Source organism: Felis catus, chromosome B4 (assembly GCF_018350175.1).
Source record: "Felis catus isolate Fca126 chromosome B4, F.catus_Fca126_mat1.0, whole genome shotgun sequence".
NCBI classification, from domain to species: Eukaryota; Metazoa; Chordata; class Mammalia; order Carnivora; family Felidae; genus Felis; species Felis catus.
In genome coordinates this window covers 117657590-117673541 of record NC_058374.1, presented here as the reverse complement: position 1 = coordinate 117673541, position 15952 = coordinate 117657590, and the positions used below count along the sequence as shown (strand labels likewise).

General features: G+C 37.5%; 1 protein-coding gene across 17 annotated transcripts in view; it reads right to left on the bottom strand.

Moving 5' to 3' along the window:
• Nucleotides 1-15952, bottom strand: part of CFAP54 (cilia and flagella associated protein 54) — a 289781-nt gene that overhangs the window by 179106 nt on the left and 94723 nt on the right. For all 17 annotated transcript variants that reach the window (XM_045062193.1, XM_045062194.1, XM_045062191.1 and 14 more), the window contains 4 exons: nt 12632-12768; nt 8953-9100; nt 6414-6569; nt 1425-1547 (listed from right to left, as the gene is read on the bottom strand). In XM_045062193.1, the coding sequence (XP_044918128.1) occupies nt 1425-1547; nt 6414-6569; nt 8953-9100; nt 12632-12768 (564 nt within the window). The remainder of the gene's footprint in view (nt 1-1424; nt 1548-6413; nt 6570-8952; nt 9101-12631; nt 12769-15952) is intronic.

Here is a 15952-nt window from a genome sequence, read left to right as displayed (position 1 = left end):
TTTGATAGAGTATCTCCTCAAGTGTTTTCCCCAGATAAGTACATGGGCAGAATACTTTTTAAATGCCTGCACTTCTGAAAATGTTTATTTTGCCCATACAAATGAATGCTATCTTTCCTGGCTATTAGTTTTGGACCTTGGTCTTCTCCCCTCAGGATTCTACAAATGTTGCTCCGGTATTTTAGCTTCTGCTGCTGCTGATAAAAAAGTTTGAAGCTAACGGATTGTCTTTCCATTGCAAATAACCTGTTCTTCGGGTCTCAAAACTACGATTGTTCTTCATATCTGGACTTCAAGAATCTCCCCACCAAGTGTCAACACATATGCTCCTACATTAATCCTGCCTGGGACTTAGGGAGCCTATTCTCTATTTTTTAATTTTCTACCTCCGGAACTCCTTTTATTTCATGTTAGGACTTCTGGGTCTGCCTTCTGAGTTTATCTCTGCATAATTCCATTCTATACGGGTGGTATTTCTTGAGCTTCCGGATTTGACTCAAGAAATACCAGTAACCACAATCTTCATCTGTTCAATTTTTTTAATCAAATATTTTTTGTTCCGTTTCAAAAGATCTTTTGTTGTTGTTGTTTTGTTTTGACCATTTAATTGCTTTTCACCACCTTGAAGATTTTCTTTCTTTTTTTTTTTTTTTCCAAGTTACCTCTGGTCTTTTCCAATATAGTGAGAGTAAAAACCACAATTAATCTGGTGTTTGTCCTGCCCCTTGGAGTTCTGCGTCCTCTTAAGTGAGTTATTATTTTTCTCTTCCTGCTAATGACTATCCTCCCTCAGTATCTACACAAACAAGATTACAGAAGCGTCTCCAGCAGTGGTAAACCAGTGGTGACGCAAAGAATATGACGTTCTGCTCCTGAGGTCAGAAAAACAAATCATGACTTCTTTGCTAAGGTAAAGGTAAAAGTCTCTCTGTTTCAAGACCCTCACTGAAGCAAACTTAAAGTGATGGATCAAATCAGCCCACCAATGCAGTATTCTTCCAGATCCCTGACCAAATCACAAAAATCCTGTGAAAACCATATAAAATATGCAGGCACAGATAAGGCCCTTCTTTGAAGAATTTCACTGGATTTAGACAACTGAAGCCTTTGAAGAAACACACAATGTGGGCCTCTGAACCAAGCAATGAAGATAAATAAGCCTACCTCTTGGCCTCTGATTTCTTGGCTCTTTCTTGCTTCCAAGGTGAATGAGGTCCCATAAAATTGTGCTCTTTTCCACCCTTTCCCCTGGCCTAAGAGACACCCTCTGGGCTTTACCAACTGACCCACTCAGGCAACTTTTGATCTAAAATGCTTTGTAGGTACTATTTTTTAAAGTATTTTTAAAAGTTAATTAAAAGTAGCTTTGTAAATCATTACTATTCTTAAGTTTTATGATATGAGGCAAAGAATAAGATAAATACCTTTGTTAAGTAGAAGACACAACAAGCTATCATGTGCTGTACACTTTCAAAACTTGCAAAATGTTTCTTTGAGTAGACAATGTTTGGTAGTCCCTGCAAAACCACCACACACTTTATCAAGATCTAAAAAATAGAAGCAGAAGAGTTTCTGTTGACAAATAGCCTCACCCATTACAAAATGTCCTATTCAAATCACGCAAGTTTTAAGCCATCAAGTCTTATTATTTTCAATAATTATCAATGAATTGCTTCTCATGTATAAAAGAATGTACTCTGAGATAAAATTAATATATTCAATTTCAGATGAGTCTCTCATCTAAAGTAACTTGAAAACTAGTACAAGGATAAAATAAGTATTCAGCAATTACAAAACAAAGCACATTTTGACAAGTGCCATAAAAATTATCGGCAGAATGTTACATATACAAGACACTAAAAACACACCCACACTTAGAAGGACCTTAAAAAAACATATAGAGAAGGAGGTACCATATTAAATATAAAGTGATACCAGGTACTTGAAATAATAGTTTCTTTTAAAATTAAAACCAAGCATTCACATCCCAAGAAATCTATCCATATCAGCATTTACTTCCTAGTCTCCTTACTTCATATTATATGATCCTGAATTTGGTCAAGAGCTAGACAATTAAGTTTAGTTTTCAATACTGTTGCCCTGTTCTGAGCAACATTACTGTCAGAAAAGTAGAGCTGAGATTGCATCAATCTATTAGTCATCCAGATTATCAAAGGACAAATTAACATATGGATATTGGTCTTTTGTGAGCACACTAATTGCTTCAAGCCACCATTCTAACAATATTATGAGTATTGTTACTATACACCTATGAGTATTTTTTAATGCTTCTTTAATTCCTCCCCATCATCACCTGCCTCCACCCTACTATACCATATCCCCAAATCATGTTAGCAACCTAGTAATTTTGTAGTTTTCTCCAGGATCTTATAATCATATACATACATCTAAATACATAAACATACATAGAGGGAGGGTTAATGCTATGTTACAAAATGGGATGTATAAACACTTGTTTGAACTGTGCATTTCTCCTTCATCCATGTCTTATGAAAAATTCCTCCAAGTCTACAGGTATAGCTCAAATTCATTATTGCCAATGGCTGCACAACATGATTTAGTGTGGAACAACCATCATTTATTCAGCCATTTCCAGAATCTCCATGTTGCACTCTTTCACAGCTGATGTTTTACAATCTGGTATACTGGCCATCCTCCTGCTACTACACTGCCTCTTTGCCTTTAGCTCTTTTTTAAATTTTTTTCAATGTTAATTTATTTTTGAGAGACAGAGAGAGACAGTGTGAGTGGAGGAGGGGCAGAGAGAGAAAGAGAGACAGAATCCAAAGCAGGCTCCAGGCTCTGAGCTCTCAGCACAGAGTCTGATGTGGAGTTCGAACCTATGAACTGTGAGATCATGACCCAAGCCAAAGTCGGACGCTTAACTGACTGAGCCACCCATGAGCCCCTGTCTCCAGCTTTTTTGCTATCACCCAAATGGCCATAATAAACACCCTTGTAAATGCTCAGTTGCCAATATGAGTGGCAACTGAGATACCAGCTTTGATGGTACCTAGTGAGGATGAAGCACCATCTTCTAGGGCAAAGTATACACTCTAAATCAATGACAGTTACATGGCACTATGTCCCCAGTAGGTGGAACACATGGATCTGGGAACCAAGGACCAGAACCAGGAGCAGCATCTTACTAACTGGGAATTTTATTCTAAGGGATAAATTACTAATAGAGGGGTTGCTGTGTCAAGTATATTTATTTTTAATTTTAATTAAAATTAGATTTAGTTTAATGACAATTAAGATTGTTTTACCAAACTCCAAAGCCTACAACAATTCACATGTCCCCCATCAATGAATGAGAGTGCCTTTGCCCCACACCCTGACCAGGAAGAGGAGTTACAGATCTTTGCAATTCTGTCAACAGTATTACATTAGTCATTTAATGTACATTTCTTGGGATATTCAGAGTTTGAGCATCTTTTCATGTTTCTTGGCCACTTGGATTTGCTCTCCTGTAAACTGCCTATTCATGCCCTGTGGCCATTCTTTTACTAAGTGATTGTCAATTTGTAAGACTTTTTGTTATATATACTTATCCTTGTCAGGGTTGGACACTTTTTCCAAATCTATAAATTTTCTACTATCTTTGTTATGATCCCGATCCCTTTTGTCACACATAGGCTGCCACAAATATAGTCAATATTTCTTATCTTTCTTGTTATTTCTAAGAGTTTTGTGTTTATTTTACATTTAAATCTTTAGTACATCTGGACTTTTTATATACGGTACAATATAGCTGTCAAACTCTATTTTCTTTCAGATGAATATCCATCCATATCAGATGAATAAATGGTTCACTACCATTGACCAAAAATATCCATTCTCTTCCGACTGAATTGGAATGCCAATTCGGCCATATATTATATTCTGATACATATTGAGGCCTATTTCTAGAATCTCCTCTCTGTTTCACTCACTTTTCTATTCCAAACAATACAATTTAATTAGAAACTCCTTTCTTTTAAAAAAATATTTTTTTACATTTATTTATTTTTTTAAACTATTTTTTTAATGTTTATTTATTTTTGAGAGAGAGAGAAAGAGACACAGCACAAGCAGGGGAGGGGCAGAGAGAGAGGGAGCCACAGAATCCGAAGCAGGCTCCAAGCTCCGAGCTGTCAGCACAGAGCCTGATGTGGGGCTCGAACCCACGAACCGTGAGATCATGACCTGAGCCGAAGTCGGATGCTTAACCGACTGAGCCACTCAGGCACCCCTACCTTTATTTATTTTTGAGAGACAGAGCATGAATGAGGGAGGGTCAGAGAGAGGGAGACACAGAATCCGAAGCAGGCTCCAGACTCTGAGCAGTCAGCACAGAGCCTGACGCGGGGATCAAACCCACATACGGTGAGATCATGACCTTAGCCGAAGTCGGATGCCCAACCGACTGAGCCACCCAGGCGCCCCTAGAAATTCCTTTCTTAAGGCTTTTCCTCAGAGCTATAACCTATTCTCTGAGCTATAGCTAAAGGCATTCTAAATCAGTGGGATGCTACAGGATGACAGTGGATTATCTTGAACTCAACCAATTGAGCACCAGTTGCAGCTGCTGGCCCCAATGTGGCATCCTTGCTGGAGGACAGTAAAAGCCATGCATTGTCATGGCTAATATTTTCTTTTCTATCCTGTGAGGAAGAAGTACCAGAAAAAGTTCCCATTCATCCTGGGAAGACAAAAGTATATATTTAGCATCTTGCCCCAGGGCAATGGTAACTCTCCCACCCTCTGACATATTTTATGAAAGGACCTGAACACTCTGGACATTTCTCAAAACAAAACATGGGACCAGTACATCAATAACACTTTAAAAAAATGTTAATTGGAAATAAAAAGCAAGAAAAGGCAAGTACATTAAAGACCCTGATAAGATACATGCCTTCCAGAGGGTAGGAATAAACCTGATGAAGATTCAGGAAACTGCCACATTAATGAAATATCTCTGGTGTGCTGAAACAAACTCCCTACCCCAGAGTAGGTCTGACATCTGGCATCTCTCACCTCTAAGAAGAAAGGACAATGCCTTTGGGTTCGGAAGAAAGCATATTCCACACTTGAGAATACTGCTTTACATTCGATCTACAAATGACATGGAAGGCTGCCAACTATGAGTTGAGATTTTGGATTTTAGAAGCAGATCTCCCAAGCAGCTGAGCTTAAGGGAATATGGGAGAAGGAGCATGTCTATGTTCCAGTATAGCCATTCCAAGGCAAATATTTGTTAAATTACTTAAGTCCTCTGGTTAGTTTTCTCCATGGTGAATTAAAAATTTTTATGCTTTGCATGAGATCACTCACATCTTCTTGGTTCTCAAAATCTGAGTTGATGATGATGATGACAATGATGACAACAATGATGATGATGAAAACTTTCTATAAGTATCTGCAGTAAAACCTTACCTCTCTCATTACTTCCCTGTGGTAGGCAGAATTCTAAAACAGTCCACAAGATGTGGACTCCCTGGTGTACAAGCTCTGTTATAATCCTTTCTCTTTACATGTGGGTAGGACCTGTGAATGTGATAAGATCTTCTCTCTCATGACTACATTATGTTATATAAGACTTCATGAATATTATGGGAACTCTCCTGATGGTCTTGAGGAAGCAGACTGCCACGTTATGGAGAAGACCATGTGGCAGGGAACTGGCGGTGAGCTTTCAGGAGCTAAGGACCTCCTATCATACAAGCACAAGGAAATAAATTCTCTCAACAACAAGTGAGCTTGGAAAAGGCTCCAGAGCCTCAGGTGAGATCACAGCTCTGGCCAACACCTTGATTTCAGCCTGAAGAGACCCTAAGCAGAAGACCCAACCAACCCATTTCCAGCCTCCTGTCCCACAGAAACTATGAGATAGATTCACTATGGTGATTTGTTAGGAAGAATAAACAACTAATATAACCCCTTCACCCAGCTCTCCCTTATTCTTTTTCCATAAATTCCAGTTTCTCCATCACCAAGACACCCAAGTAATTTTTCTTGGGTCATTCGCCAATTTTTTCCCCAGATGATGGCTTTAAAAATATGTTTTTGAATAAGTATTGCTGCTTCTAACATTACAAAAGCATACAAATTGAAATGACTTAAAAAATCTAGAAAAACAGATTGCCAGTATTTAAACATGGACAGCAATGGGGCTGAATGTTTCAGAGAAACACATTTGAGCCTTTATGTTTTATTTATGTCTGTTTGCCCAGATATAATTTAAATTATTAAAATGTTTTTCAGTTAACTCATGAAATTTCATAACACTTGTCTTTGACCTATTTGTACGTTAAGAGAGATACATTGCTTTTCATTTTCCAAAATGCATTGTTGAATTACCTTTGTAAAAAATATCCTTATTTTTAAGGGGGTGGGGTGAATATGCTTACCTGTACAACAGGTACCAAAACAACATTGTGGTAGATTATAGGAGCAAGGAGGCCATAACACTGAGTCACAGCTTGAAGGGCATAACTGGAATCATTTAGGTAGTTGCTAAGGTCCAATGCCACTAATATTCTCTCACATTCAATTAATCTAGCAATCTGTAAAGAAACAGGTATTGTTACCGGAAAGGAACACCAGGTGCTTAATTAATGTGCCTCTAAGGAGAAGAAAGGGTAGGAAATGTGATCCTGCCGGTTTAACAACACATTGGTATGTTGAAATGCTGGTATGAAGAAAATCTAAACTCAAGAACAACTCTATTTCCCAATAATGCTACATATGGATAATACCATCTTAGAATTAAACTTTAGAATATTTTGTAAAACAATAGAAATACCACTAGTAATGAAAAAGGAACTAATCTTTTTTAATTGGTAAAATAAAAACGTGGCTATATTTTAATGTTAGAAAAAATCTAGCTTTTTCAAAACATAAATTATAACAAATAATAATTAAAATATTATATCTCTGTAATATTGTCCCTCACTTGATTAACAGTCCCATTTTCTTTCTGGATTTGTGAAAAAAAAAGAGATGAATCTTCAATAGACCAAACTAATCTTCTATTATACTTGTGCTACTTAAATAAAAATGGTAGTGAAATAGAAAGTTAGGCTTTTGTGATTAAATGTTACTTAAAAATAATAAGAATCTTATCTTACTTTTCCTTTCCCTTTCCTGGAGGAAGATTTCATTATTTTTCTATATATACCTATAAAATAACATACACAGAAAACTGGCATTGAGAAATTTCCATAGAGTAAGTTATTACTAGAATGGCAGTCTAGCATTCTGGAATTCATTGATTGAAGTACTTAAAGCCTACCTTTATTTTCAGACTGGATGCTGAAAGAAGAAACTAAGGGCAACACATAAAGAACAGGATGATGGTTATGAGTGCTTGGGCTCTGTAAGACCATGAACTTTCCCTGGACAAAAGCGTCATGTTTTTTTCATTTTTGGATCCATAGACACTGGCATGGTCTCATGTAACAATTTATTGGTTGATTAACTAATGAATAAATGCAAGGGTAGGAAAAAGCAACTGTGAAAAACACACACACGGGAAAAGCCTCTATGTAGCTAAAATGAGTAAAGAAGGAAAGAGGGAGAGGGACAAAGAGTGACAATCTAGAATGGAAAAAAATAGCAAAGGATTGTTATTAAAAGCAAGAGCATTGTAAGATTGCAAAGGTACACACAGCAATGCTGATAACCACCCTGAGAATCCATCAGTAGAATATGGGTTACATTCCTGCCTCTGTACAGGAATGCAATATTAAAATTAAAAAGAATTTGGTATGGAAACAAACGGTCATTGATGTTCTTCACCCCAGAAAGGCAACAGTACCTGAGATAGAAATTCAGGAAAAACAAGCCAGAATGGACAAGATCACACCAGATGCTATCTTTGTATTTGGATTCAGAACCCATTTTGGTGGTGGCGAGACAACTGGCTTAAGCATAATTTATTGTTCCTTGGATGATGCACAGGAAAATGAACCCAGGCATAGACTTGCAAGACATGGCCTGTATGAGAAGAAACAGACCTCCAGAAAACAGGGAAAGAACCATAAGAACAGAATGAAGAAGTCAGGGGAACTGCAGAAGCCAAGGTTGGTGCAAGCAACAAGTGAGCCAGAGATTGGACAACAGAAGGAATAAAGGTTCCACAGTGACTTTATCTGTGGTGATTGTGCAGATTTTTCATGAGAGGATTAACAAACTAAGAACTTAAAAAAATAAGGGGTGCCTGGCTGGCTCAGTCGGTTAAGCGTCTGACTTCGGCTCAGGTTGTGATCTCACAGTTTGTGGGTTCGAGCCCCACATCAGGCTCTGTGCTGACGGCTCAGAGCCTGGAGCCTGATTCGGATTCTGTGTCTCCCTCTCTCTCTGCCCCTCTCCAGCTCGCACTCTGTCTCTCTCTCTCTCTCAAAAATAAATAAACATTAAAAAAATTTTTTTTAAAAAAGAACTTAAAAAATAAGAATTTGGTAAATTGATATGTACCTGCATGAAAACATGTATAAGATAAATTATTAAAAATGTTAAGTAGGCAAATTATGGAATAGCAAGTAGATTGTGAAGGCATTTTTGTAAAAAAATTTTTTAAATAATAATTTGCCTATGCATTTTTTTATAAATCAGATATCATAAAAAAACAGAGAAAACAAACTCATAGTATTTTTAGGAGCAATAAAATTACAATAGATTTCACTTTATACCTTATCATTTTTTGAATATTTGAAACTTATACTACTTTTACAGAGACAAAAAAGATCAATTGAAAAGAAGAAAAATACATATGAACTCGGGCCTATGAAACCTATTTGGAATATCAAATAAACCTGCACAATCATAAAATGATCTCTCAGTCTATCCACAAATCAGGATACACAATCCCGAAAGAACACGAACTTGAAACATCAAGAAACAAATAAAGGGAAATTGGCACATTTTCAGTCCCTTTAATTCACTTACTTGTTGAGAGGGGAAAATCTCATTGCCTTTAATATTATCACAGAAAAGATTTTCTTCTTTAATTTTAATGTCACTTGTTACAAAAATATTTCTAAGAAAAAGGTATAAGAGGATTGAAGAAGTCTCTGCCAAAATATCTGAATGTAATCTGCAAAAGGAAGTAAATGCTGTCACAGGCATAAACATAAAATGATCATGTAAACATGCATTTTTAGATTGATAGGTTCTTAATATCTACACAATAACAGCAAAAATTTGTGGAACAACTTCTCTCATACAGCTGTTTAAAATTAAAGACTATGTTTAACAACAAGTTCACAGCTAAGAAAATTAAGGTGCTGACATATATCACAGACAAATAAAAATAAATATTGGCAAAATTTTCTGGTTCTATTATGTAAACTTCTTTTCTATCAATATAATGAAATCACTATAGATCTTCAGAAGCATAATATTTCAATTAATAAAGTTTCTGAAAATAAGGGTCATTTATAGCAAAATCAGCCATGGGTAAAGAGGAAAGGAGAAAGATTGAGACAGGGAGAAAAGGAAGAAAGGAGGCAGAATCTTAATAACTCTTGGATTATTTCTAATTATCTTTCCTAAATTGCAGTCAACAGTGCCAAACATTGGCAAAACGGTGAAATCTGCAGTCTTCGACTTTGTTTCCAATATTCCCTTCCTTGTTCTCAGCCTTACTTGGTGACGAACCCTCCCTTCTAAGTTTCAGGTCCCTCCACCCTCCCCACCCTCTATCTCTAAAAAACAGGAAAGGATCTGACATCAGTAATTCATACTTGAAGATGATCTGTTTTACCACCATGTTAAATGCTGAAATTATATTTGCTAGGAGAATTTTAGTTCTTCCGTTCCTGCAACCCACACTGAACTCTTTCTTTGTCCACATGACATGTGCAATGCGTCCAGACTATTGCCTCCTCCTGGTTCTGTCTCCTTCCCTATCCAGCTCAGACCTCTCTAACACTTTAGATTCTATACCCCTTATTTTATGCCATAATCAGTGTGCCTGACCTTGCATAGACGTCACTGGCCAATTTTTCTGGTAACCTCTGATAACCTCTGGTTATCCTTAATGTCTCCTTGTTCATATTCCTGAGAGCAGATGTTCTAAACCCCCTGTTCTCCACCCCATGAGCTCCTATACCCTCCAGGCTCTACCACCATGATGTCATTATCGTGTGAATTTGCTTGTATCCTGTTTCTCCCCCTGCACTGTCTCCGCTTCCTCCACTCTTCAAAATGTTTTCCTTAAGCCTGCTTTCCCCCTCATTGTTCTGCCATTGTCCTCTTCTCTTTACACCAACTTCACATCAGTGATCTTAGCTAATTACAATTCTCCATTTCCATTTACTTCTTACCAACTGCAAAAGGTTTCTGGCCCATCACACCACAAAACTAGCTCTCTTGAACTCACCAACGGCCTCCTAATTGCCAATTCTAAAAGTCACCTCTTGGGGCACCCGGGCAGCTCAGTTGGTTCAACATCTGACTCTTGATTTTGGCTCAGTTCATGATCCCGGGGTTGTAGGATTGAGCCCTGTGTCGCTGAGCATGAAGCCTGCTTAAGATTCTCTATTTCCCTCTGCCCCTCTCCCCAGCTCTCTCTCCCTCTCTCTCTCTCTCTCAAAATATAGGGGGGAAAGCTTCCTCTTAGTTTTTATTCTATCCAACTTCTCCGTAGCATTTCTTTTTGAACAACTCCTCTGCCTGACCTTGCACTAGCATTTAACACTGCTGACCAGTCCCTCCGGGGTGATATTCTCACTTTCCTTGGCAATGTACTTTTCCAGAGTTTCACCTCCTGGACTGTTCCTTTTTGTCAAAAAAAGTTCTGACAGTTGGGTTTTCTTAATGTATTTATTTTTGTAATGTAAGGGTCTGCCTTAAGCTTTGATTGCCAAAGCAGCCACTTCAAAGAGGCATTCACTTCAAAGATGGCTATCTCGAATAAATACATTGCCAGTCACACAACTAGCTAAAGAGCCAGGCTACCTCCCTCACTGAGGCTCCTATGTTTTAGAAATCTTAGTGGATTTTGATAAATGACAATTTGGGCCACTGTTTTTTCTCTTCCCTTGTTTTAAATTCCCACTCTTACTTTTTAAATTCAACAACAAAGAGTGAGCCCGTGAAACCCTAGGCACCCACCCTGGACCTCAATAAAAGCAGAACCCCAGGCCCATGCTGGCTCTCTCTCTTTTCACCTATGAACTTGCTGTGGGGCCCCAAGTATGCCATGCGATTTCCAGATCCTGTAAGTAATAAACCTCTATTTTTTTTTCAAACTTTCTGGATGTTTATTGCTGAAGGGTGCCTCACAATCATAATAAGAACCATAAAGGCTGGTTCAGATACAACACTGATTACTGGTAGGCTGAGACGAGCACAAACTATTTTCAGTATCCTTCCTTGGTTCCATTTCCTGCTTCAGCCTCTTAAACGTAAGTAATGCCCAGCATTTAATTCCAGCTTCTATCTTTTCTGCTAAACAGTTAGTCCCTGGGAGATAGCACTCATTGTCAAAATTTCAATGATGACCTCATGGACAATTTCTCAATCTATCTCTAGCCTTGACCTCTCTCCTGAGTGTCAGCACTAAATATTCAACTACCTGCTGGGCATCTCATATCCACAAAGGCAACCTGTTGGAAAACTAAACTCAAAATATTTCCTATAGAATTCATTATCTCCTCCAAAGACTTATCCCACCTCTCTCAATCCCCCAGTACCCATCATAGGTCTGCCAGTCAGGTAACAACGGCAATCCCAGGAAGCTTCACTACTTCCATTCTCTTGTCCCCACATCACATAAAACCTTCCAAGCCCCGTCTCTTCCTCTTCTGAAATGCCTCTCAAATCCATCCTACACAACACCTAGCATCCTTGTACATGGTAAATGCTAAGTCTACAGTTGTTCCATTGAATGGAATTCTACTTTTATGTGAGTAAGCACTATCAATGCCTTGCCTCCACCAGCATGTGCATTTAAGGTCACTATCTTTAACTGATGAAGAAAGGGTTTTGTCTTCTTAGGAAAGGAATTTCAGGTATTATTAACAAGTAGGTAAAGGAGATTGCTGTTTTTGAACTTGTTGTTGAGACATCCTAAAATCACACCAATGCTCATTTCTGAGGCTGCTCTTAATCTTTGCTCTTTTAAGAAAAACCAACTATAAAGCAAAGGATGGCCTGTGGTTTTATATGACCCATACCAACCTATTTGCAGTTCCTGATGGTCTAATCCTGGGAGCTTCTACAAGCAAAGAAAAAGTCTTTTAAACCTAATAGTCCACCCATCACACCATAACTATTAACCCCAACCTGACCGTTTTCTGTTATAAAAGTCCCCAAAGCATATTTGTGTTTTCCAGTATAACTTACATTATCTTGATTAGTAGTTGGTATTTTTTTCCATAGCCTTCATTACCTTAACTTCAGAATGCATCTAAATGTCTCCTGTGCTTTTTCTTATTCTAGCAAAGAAGTTTCTAACAAGGACTCAACAACTTGGGATGTGTATGCTTATTACAACACCTATTAAAAATAGTTTTACATTGACTATCTTAACATGAAATTGAAAATGAATTATAGGCTTTGTATACAACATCCATATTTTTCAATAAGCAAATTAATATTTTAAAAGAATATTTCTAATTACCTTCTCTGTGTAATAGTCATTATATTGCTTAAGCAAATAACAGATTGTTCATCATGATGTGGCGAAGCAACAAAATAATCCCAAACTGGTGAGAAAACCTTCTTAGCCAACTCATAGTTACCAATCTGATAGGCAACCTACAAGAAAAAGTACATTATCATACATTATATTTTTATTGGTGAAATGTATCTTTTAAACAGGAATTCTGATAAAGTCTGTTCACACACTAATTTCATACATAGTTGTTCACATTTGCTGTTTTGTTCCACAGGGCCACAGTAAGGTATCGATGGCCACTGGCAAGGGAGACAGACACATTTTGAAATCTCTTTTATTTCTAAATTGCATGGAAATTTGAAACTCTGTAAGGATGTTTCAAATTCTCATAAGCAAAACAAAGATCACATCTGAGCCAAATTAATTTCATTTCCATCCATCTCGGCAGTGCACTCCATTTATTACAGACACTGTTATAATGAACAATCTGTTCCAAGAGAAACAATCAGATTTCCCAAACCCAAAATATGAAATATACTTCATTCTTTTCTGGTTCTGACTGACACTTTCAGAGCTTTTGTGCAACAAAGGGTTCACAGCTGAAAAGAGTGAAAAATAACACAGAGATGCTTCCAAAATACGATGATATGTTTTGTTTTTGTTTTTGTTTTGAGAGAGAGAGAGACAGAGTGCAAGTGGGGAAGGGGCAGAGAGAGAGGGAGACACAGAATCCAAAGAAGGCTCCAGGCTCCAGCTGTCAGCATAGAGCCCAACACAGGGCTTGAAGCCACAAATGGTGAGATTATGACCTGAGCCAAAGTTGGACACTTAACCAACTGAGTCACCCAGGTGCTCCAAGGCCATGATATGCTTTTAATTTGACACATTCAACATTAGGCAAAATAACTGATTTCACTGGTAAAATATAGAAGCTCGAGAGAAGAAAAATCATCAACTTACCTATTTCTTTTGGTAGAATATATTTCTTTAAAGATATTCCTTAAAGTCATTCTATTCAAATATGTATAACAATATGAAATCTCACCACATAAGTTACGTGCTGCTTCAAATTCTTAATGGAAGCAGGTAGGATATAAAGTACAAACAAATTAATTAAGTATGTAAATGGCATGTTGCTAGAATATAGTCCACTCAAAGGAATAATTTACAGGGCCAGAACTTTTTCAATCTGCCAACTCCACCCTCATAATCAACCAACCAGTAAAATGTTACGAAATTTCTACTCTGCACTAACCACTGCGAGGATAGGTTCTTCAAAGCTTAAAATGACCTTATATGCCATTAAACTCTAATCAAGTTACAAATATAAAACACCTGAAATCACCAGAAAAACTACAAAGAATAACATAATAACTGTGGAGGCTTAGAAAAGGAGAAATTAGGGCTTCAAAAAGGGCTTCAAAAAGGAGTGCTTGAGTTGAACCCTAAGGCAGGGATAAGGTTCACATGGGCACAGTTGAGACAGAACCTGAAAAGGGTCCAATAGTGAAAATCATCACAGAACATTTAGGAGAGACTGAAAAGACAGGTCAGAATTTGAAGAAAAGCAGAAAACATGATGGACAGGTAAAATGGGATATGATTTCAGAAGGTCTTAAAATCAGGTGGAAGTACCTAAAGATGTCAAGTACTAGTCTGAGCACTTTGTATGCATTATTGTATTGACACCCCATTTCATTTTTATGAAGTGAGCTCTATGACCATTCCTATTTTTCACATGAGGAAACTGAGGGATTAAGAAGTTAAATAATTTGTACAGAGCCTGATATTCAGTAAAAATAGTAGAGCCAAGACCTAGAGCGGTGGATGAGGTCACTTCACTGGCTGCATTGGTCAAATGAAGGAGTTGGGAGTTGGACTAGGTGGTCACTAAAACACCATATAATTCTAACACTTACCATGGAAATTAATAACAGATGATGTGTAATTGAGTTGGGTGAAATTAAAATCGGATGTTCTTTCCTTTTAAAACATATGCTTCTAAAAATAATGTCATTTATTCAATTAGTGGACATTGTAAAACAAGAAAAGATACGATGATAAAACTAAGGTTTGTAACTTCATGAGTTTTTGTGGGTTAACAGAGCAGTGCCATGGTATAAGACGGTGAGCTTACAGATTTTAGATGGGGTGAGAGTAAAATAAGAGAAAAAAGCACCAGAAAACTAATGAAATAATTAAGTACAGTAGAGACGCTCCTTGATACATGATCCTCATGTGTCTTCCCAAGCTCCACACTCAGTTTTCTTCCCCACATTCCTTTTCAGTTGCCTTTGCAAGCTCCTACTCTTTTTCCCCAATCTCTTTACACTGGCATGTCCCAGGGCTCAGTCTTTGGACCTCTTCTCTCTTCTGTCTGCACTTATTTCCTTAGTGGAATAATCCAGCCCCATGGCTGTGCCACATGACTAATCTCAAATCCTTCTCCTGCCCAGACCTCTCTCCCATGCTCCAGATTCATATATCTAACTGACTATTCAACAATTCTCCCTGAATATCTAATAAACATCTTACCACAACATGTCTCAAAATGAATTTCTGATTTCCCTCTGCCCCAAATCTATACCACACACAGCACTCCTGAACTCAGTTGATGTCAAGTCTATCCTTCCAGTTAGTCAACTAAACATCTTAGAGTCATCTTTTCTTTTTCTCTTTATATTATTTCCACTAGGAACTCTTGTTAACTCCTCCTTCAAAACATATCCAGAATCTGACCACTTCTCACCACATCAACTATTATCACACTGGCCAAACTACCACCATCTCTCATTGGGTTGCAGTAATAGAGAGGTCCCTCTGCTTCCATCCCTGTCCTATTATGGTCTATTCCCAACACAGCATCCAGGGTGAGACTTTGAAAATAGAAGTCATATTATGTCATCCCACTTCTCATGAAAAAAAAAAAAACCTTTCCAATGGTTGTTCATTTCACTCAAAGTAAAAGCCAAAGTTCTTCTTTTTTAAAATTCTTCTTTTTTAATTTAATGTGTAATTGAGTTGGGTGAAATTAAAATTGGATGTTCTTTCCTTTTAAAACATATTCTTCTAAAAATAATATCATTTATTCAATTAGTGGACATTGTAAAACAAGCAAAGATACCATGATAAAACTATGGTTTGCAAATTCACAACTTTTTGTGGGTTAACAGAGCAGTGCCATGATATAAGATGGTGAACTTACAGATTTTATTTAAATCCAAGTTAGTTAACATACAGTGTAATAATGATTTCAGGAATAGAATTCAGTAATTCGTCACTTAACGTATAACACCCAGTGCTCATCCCAACAAGTGCCCTCCT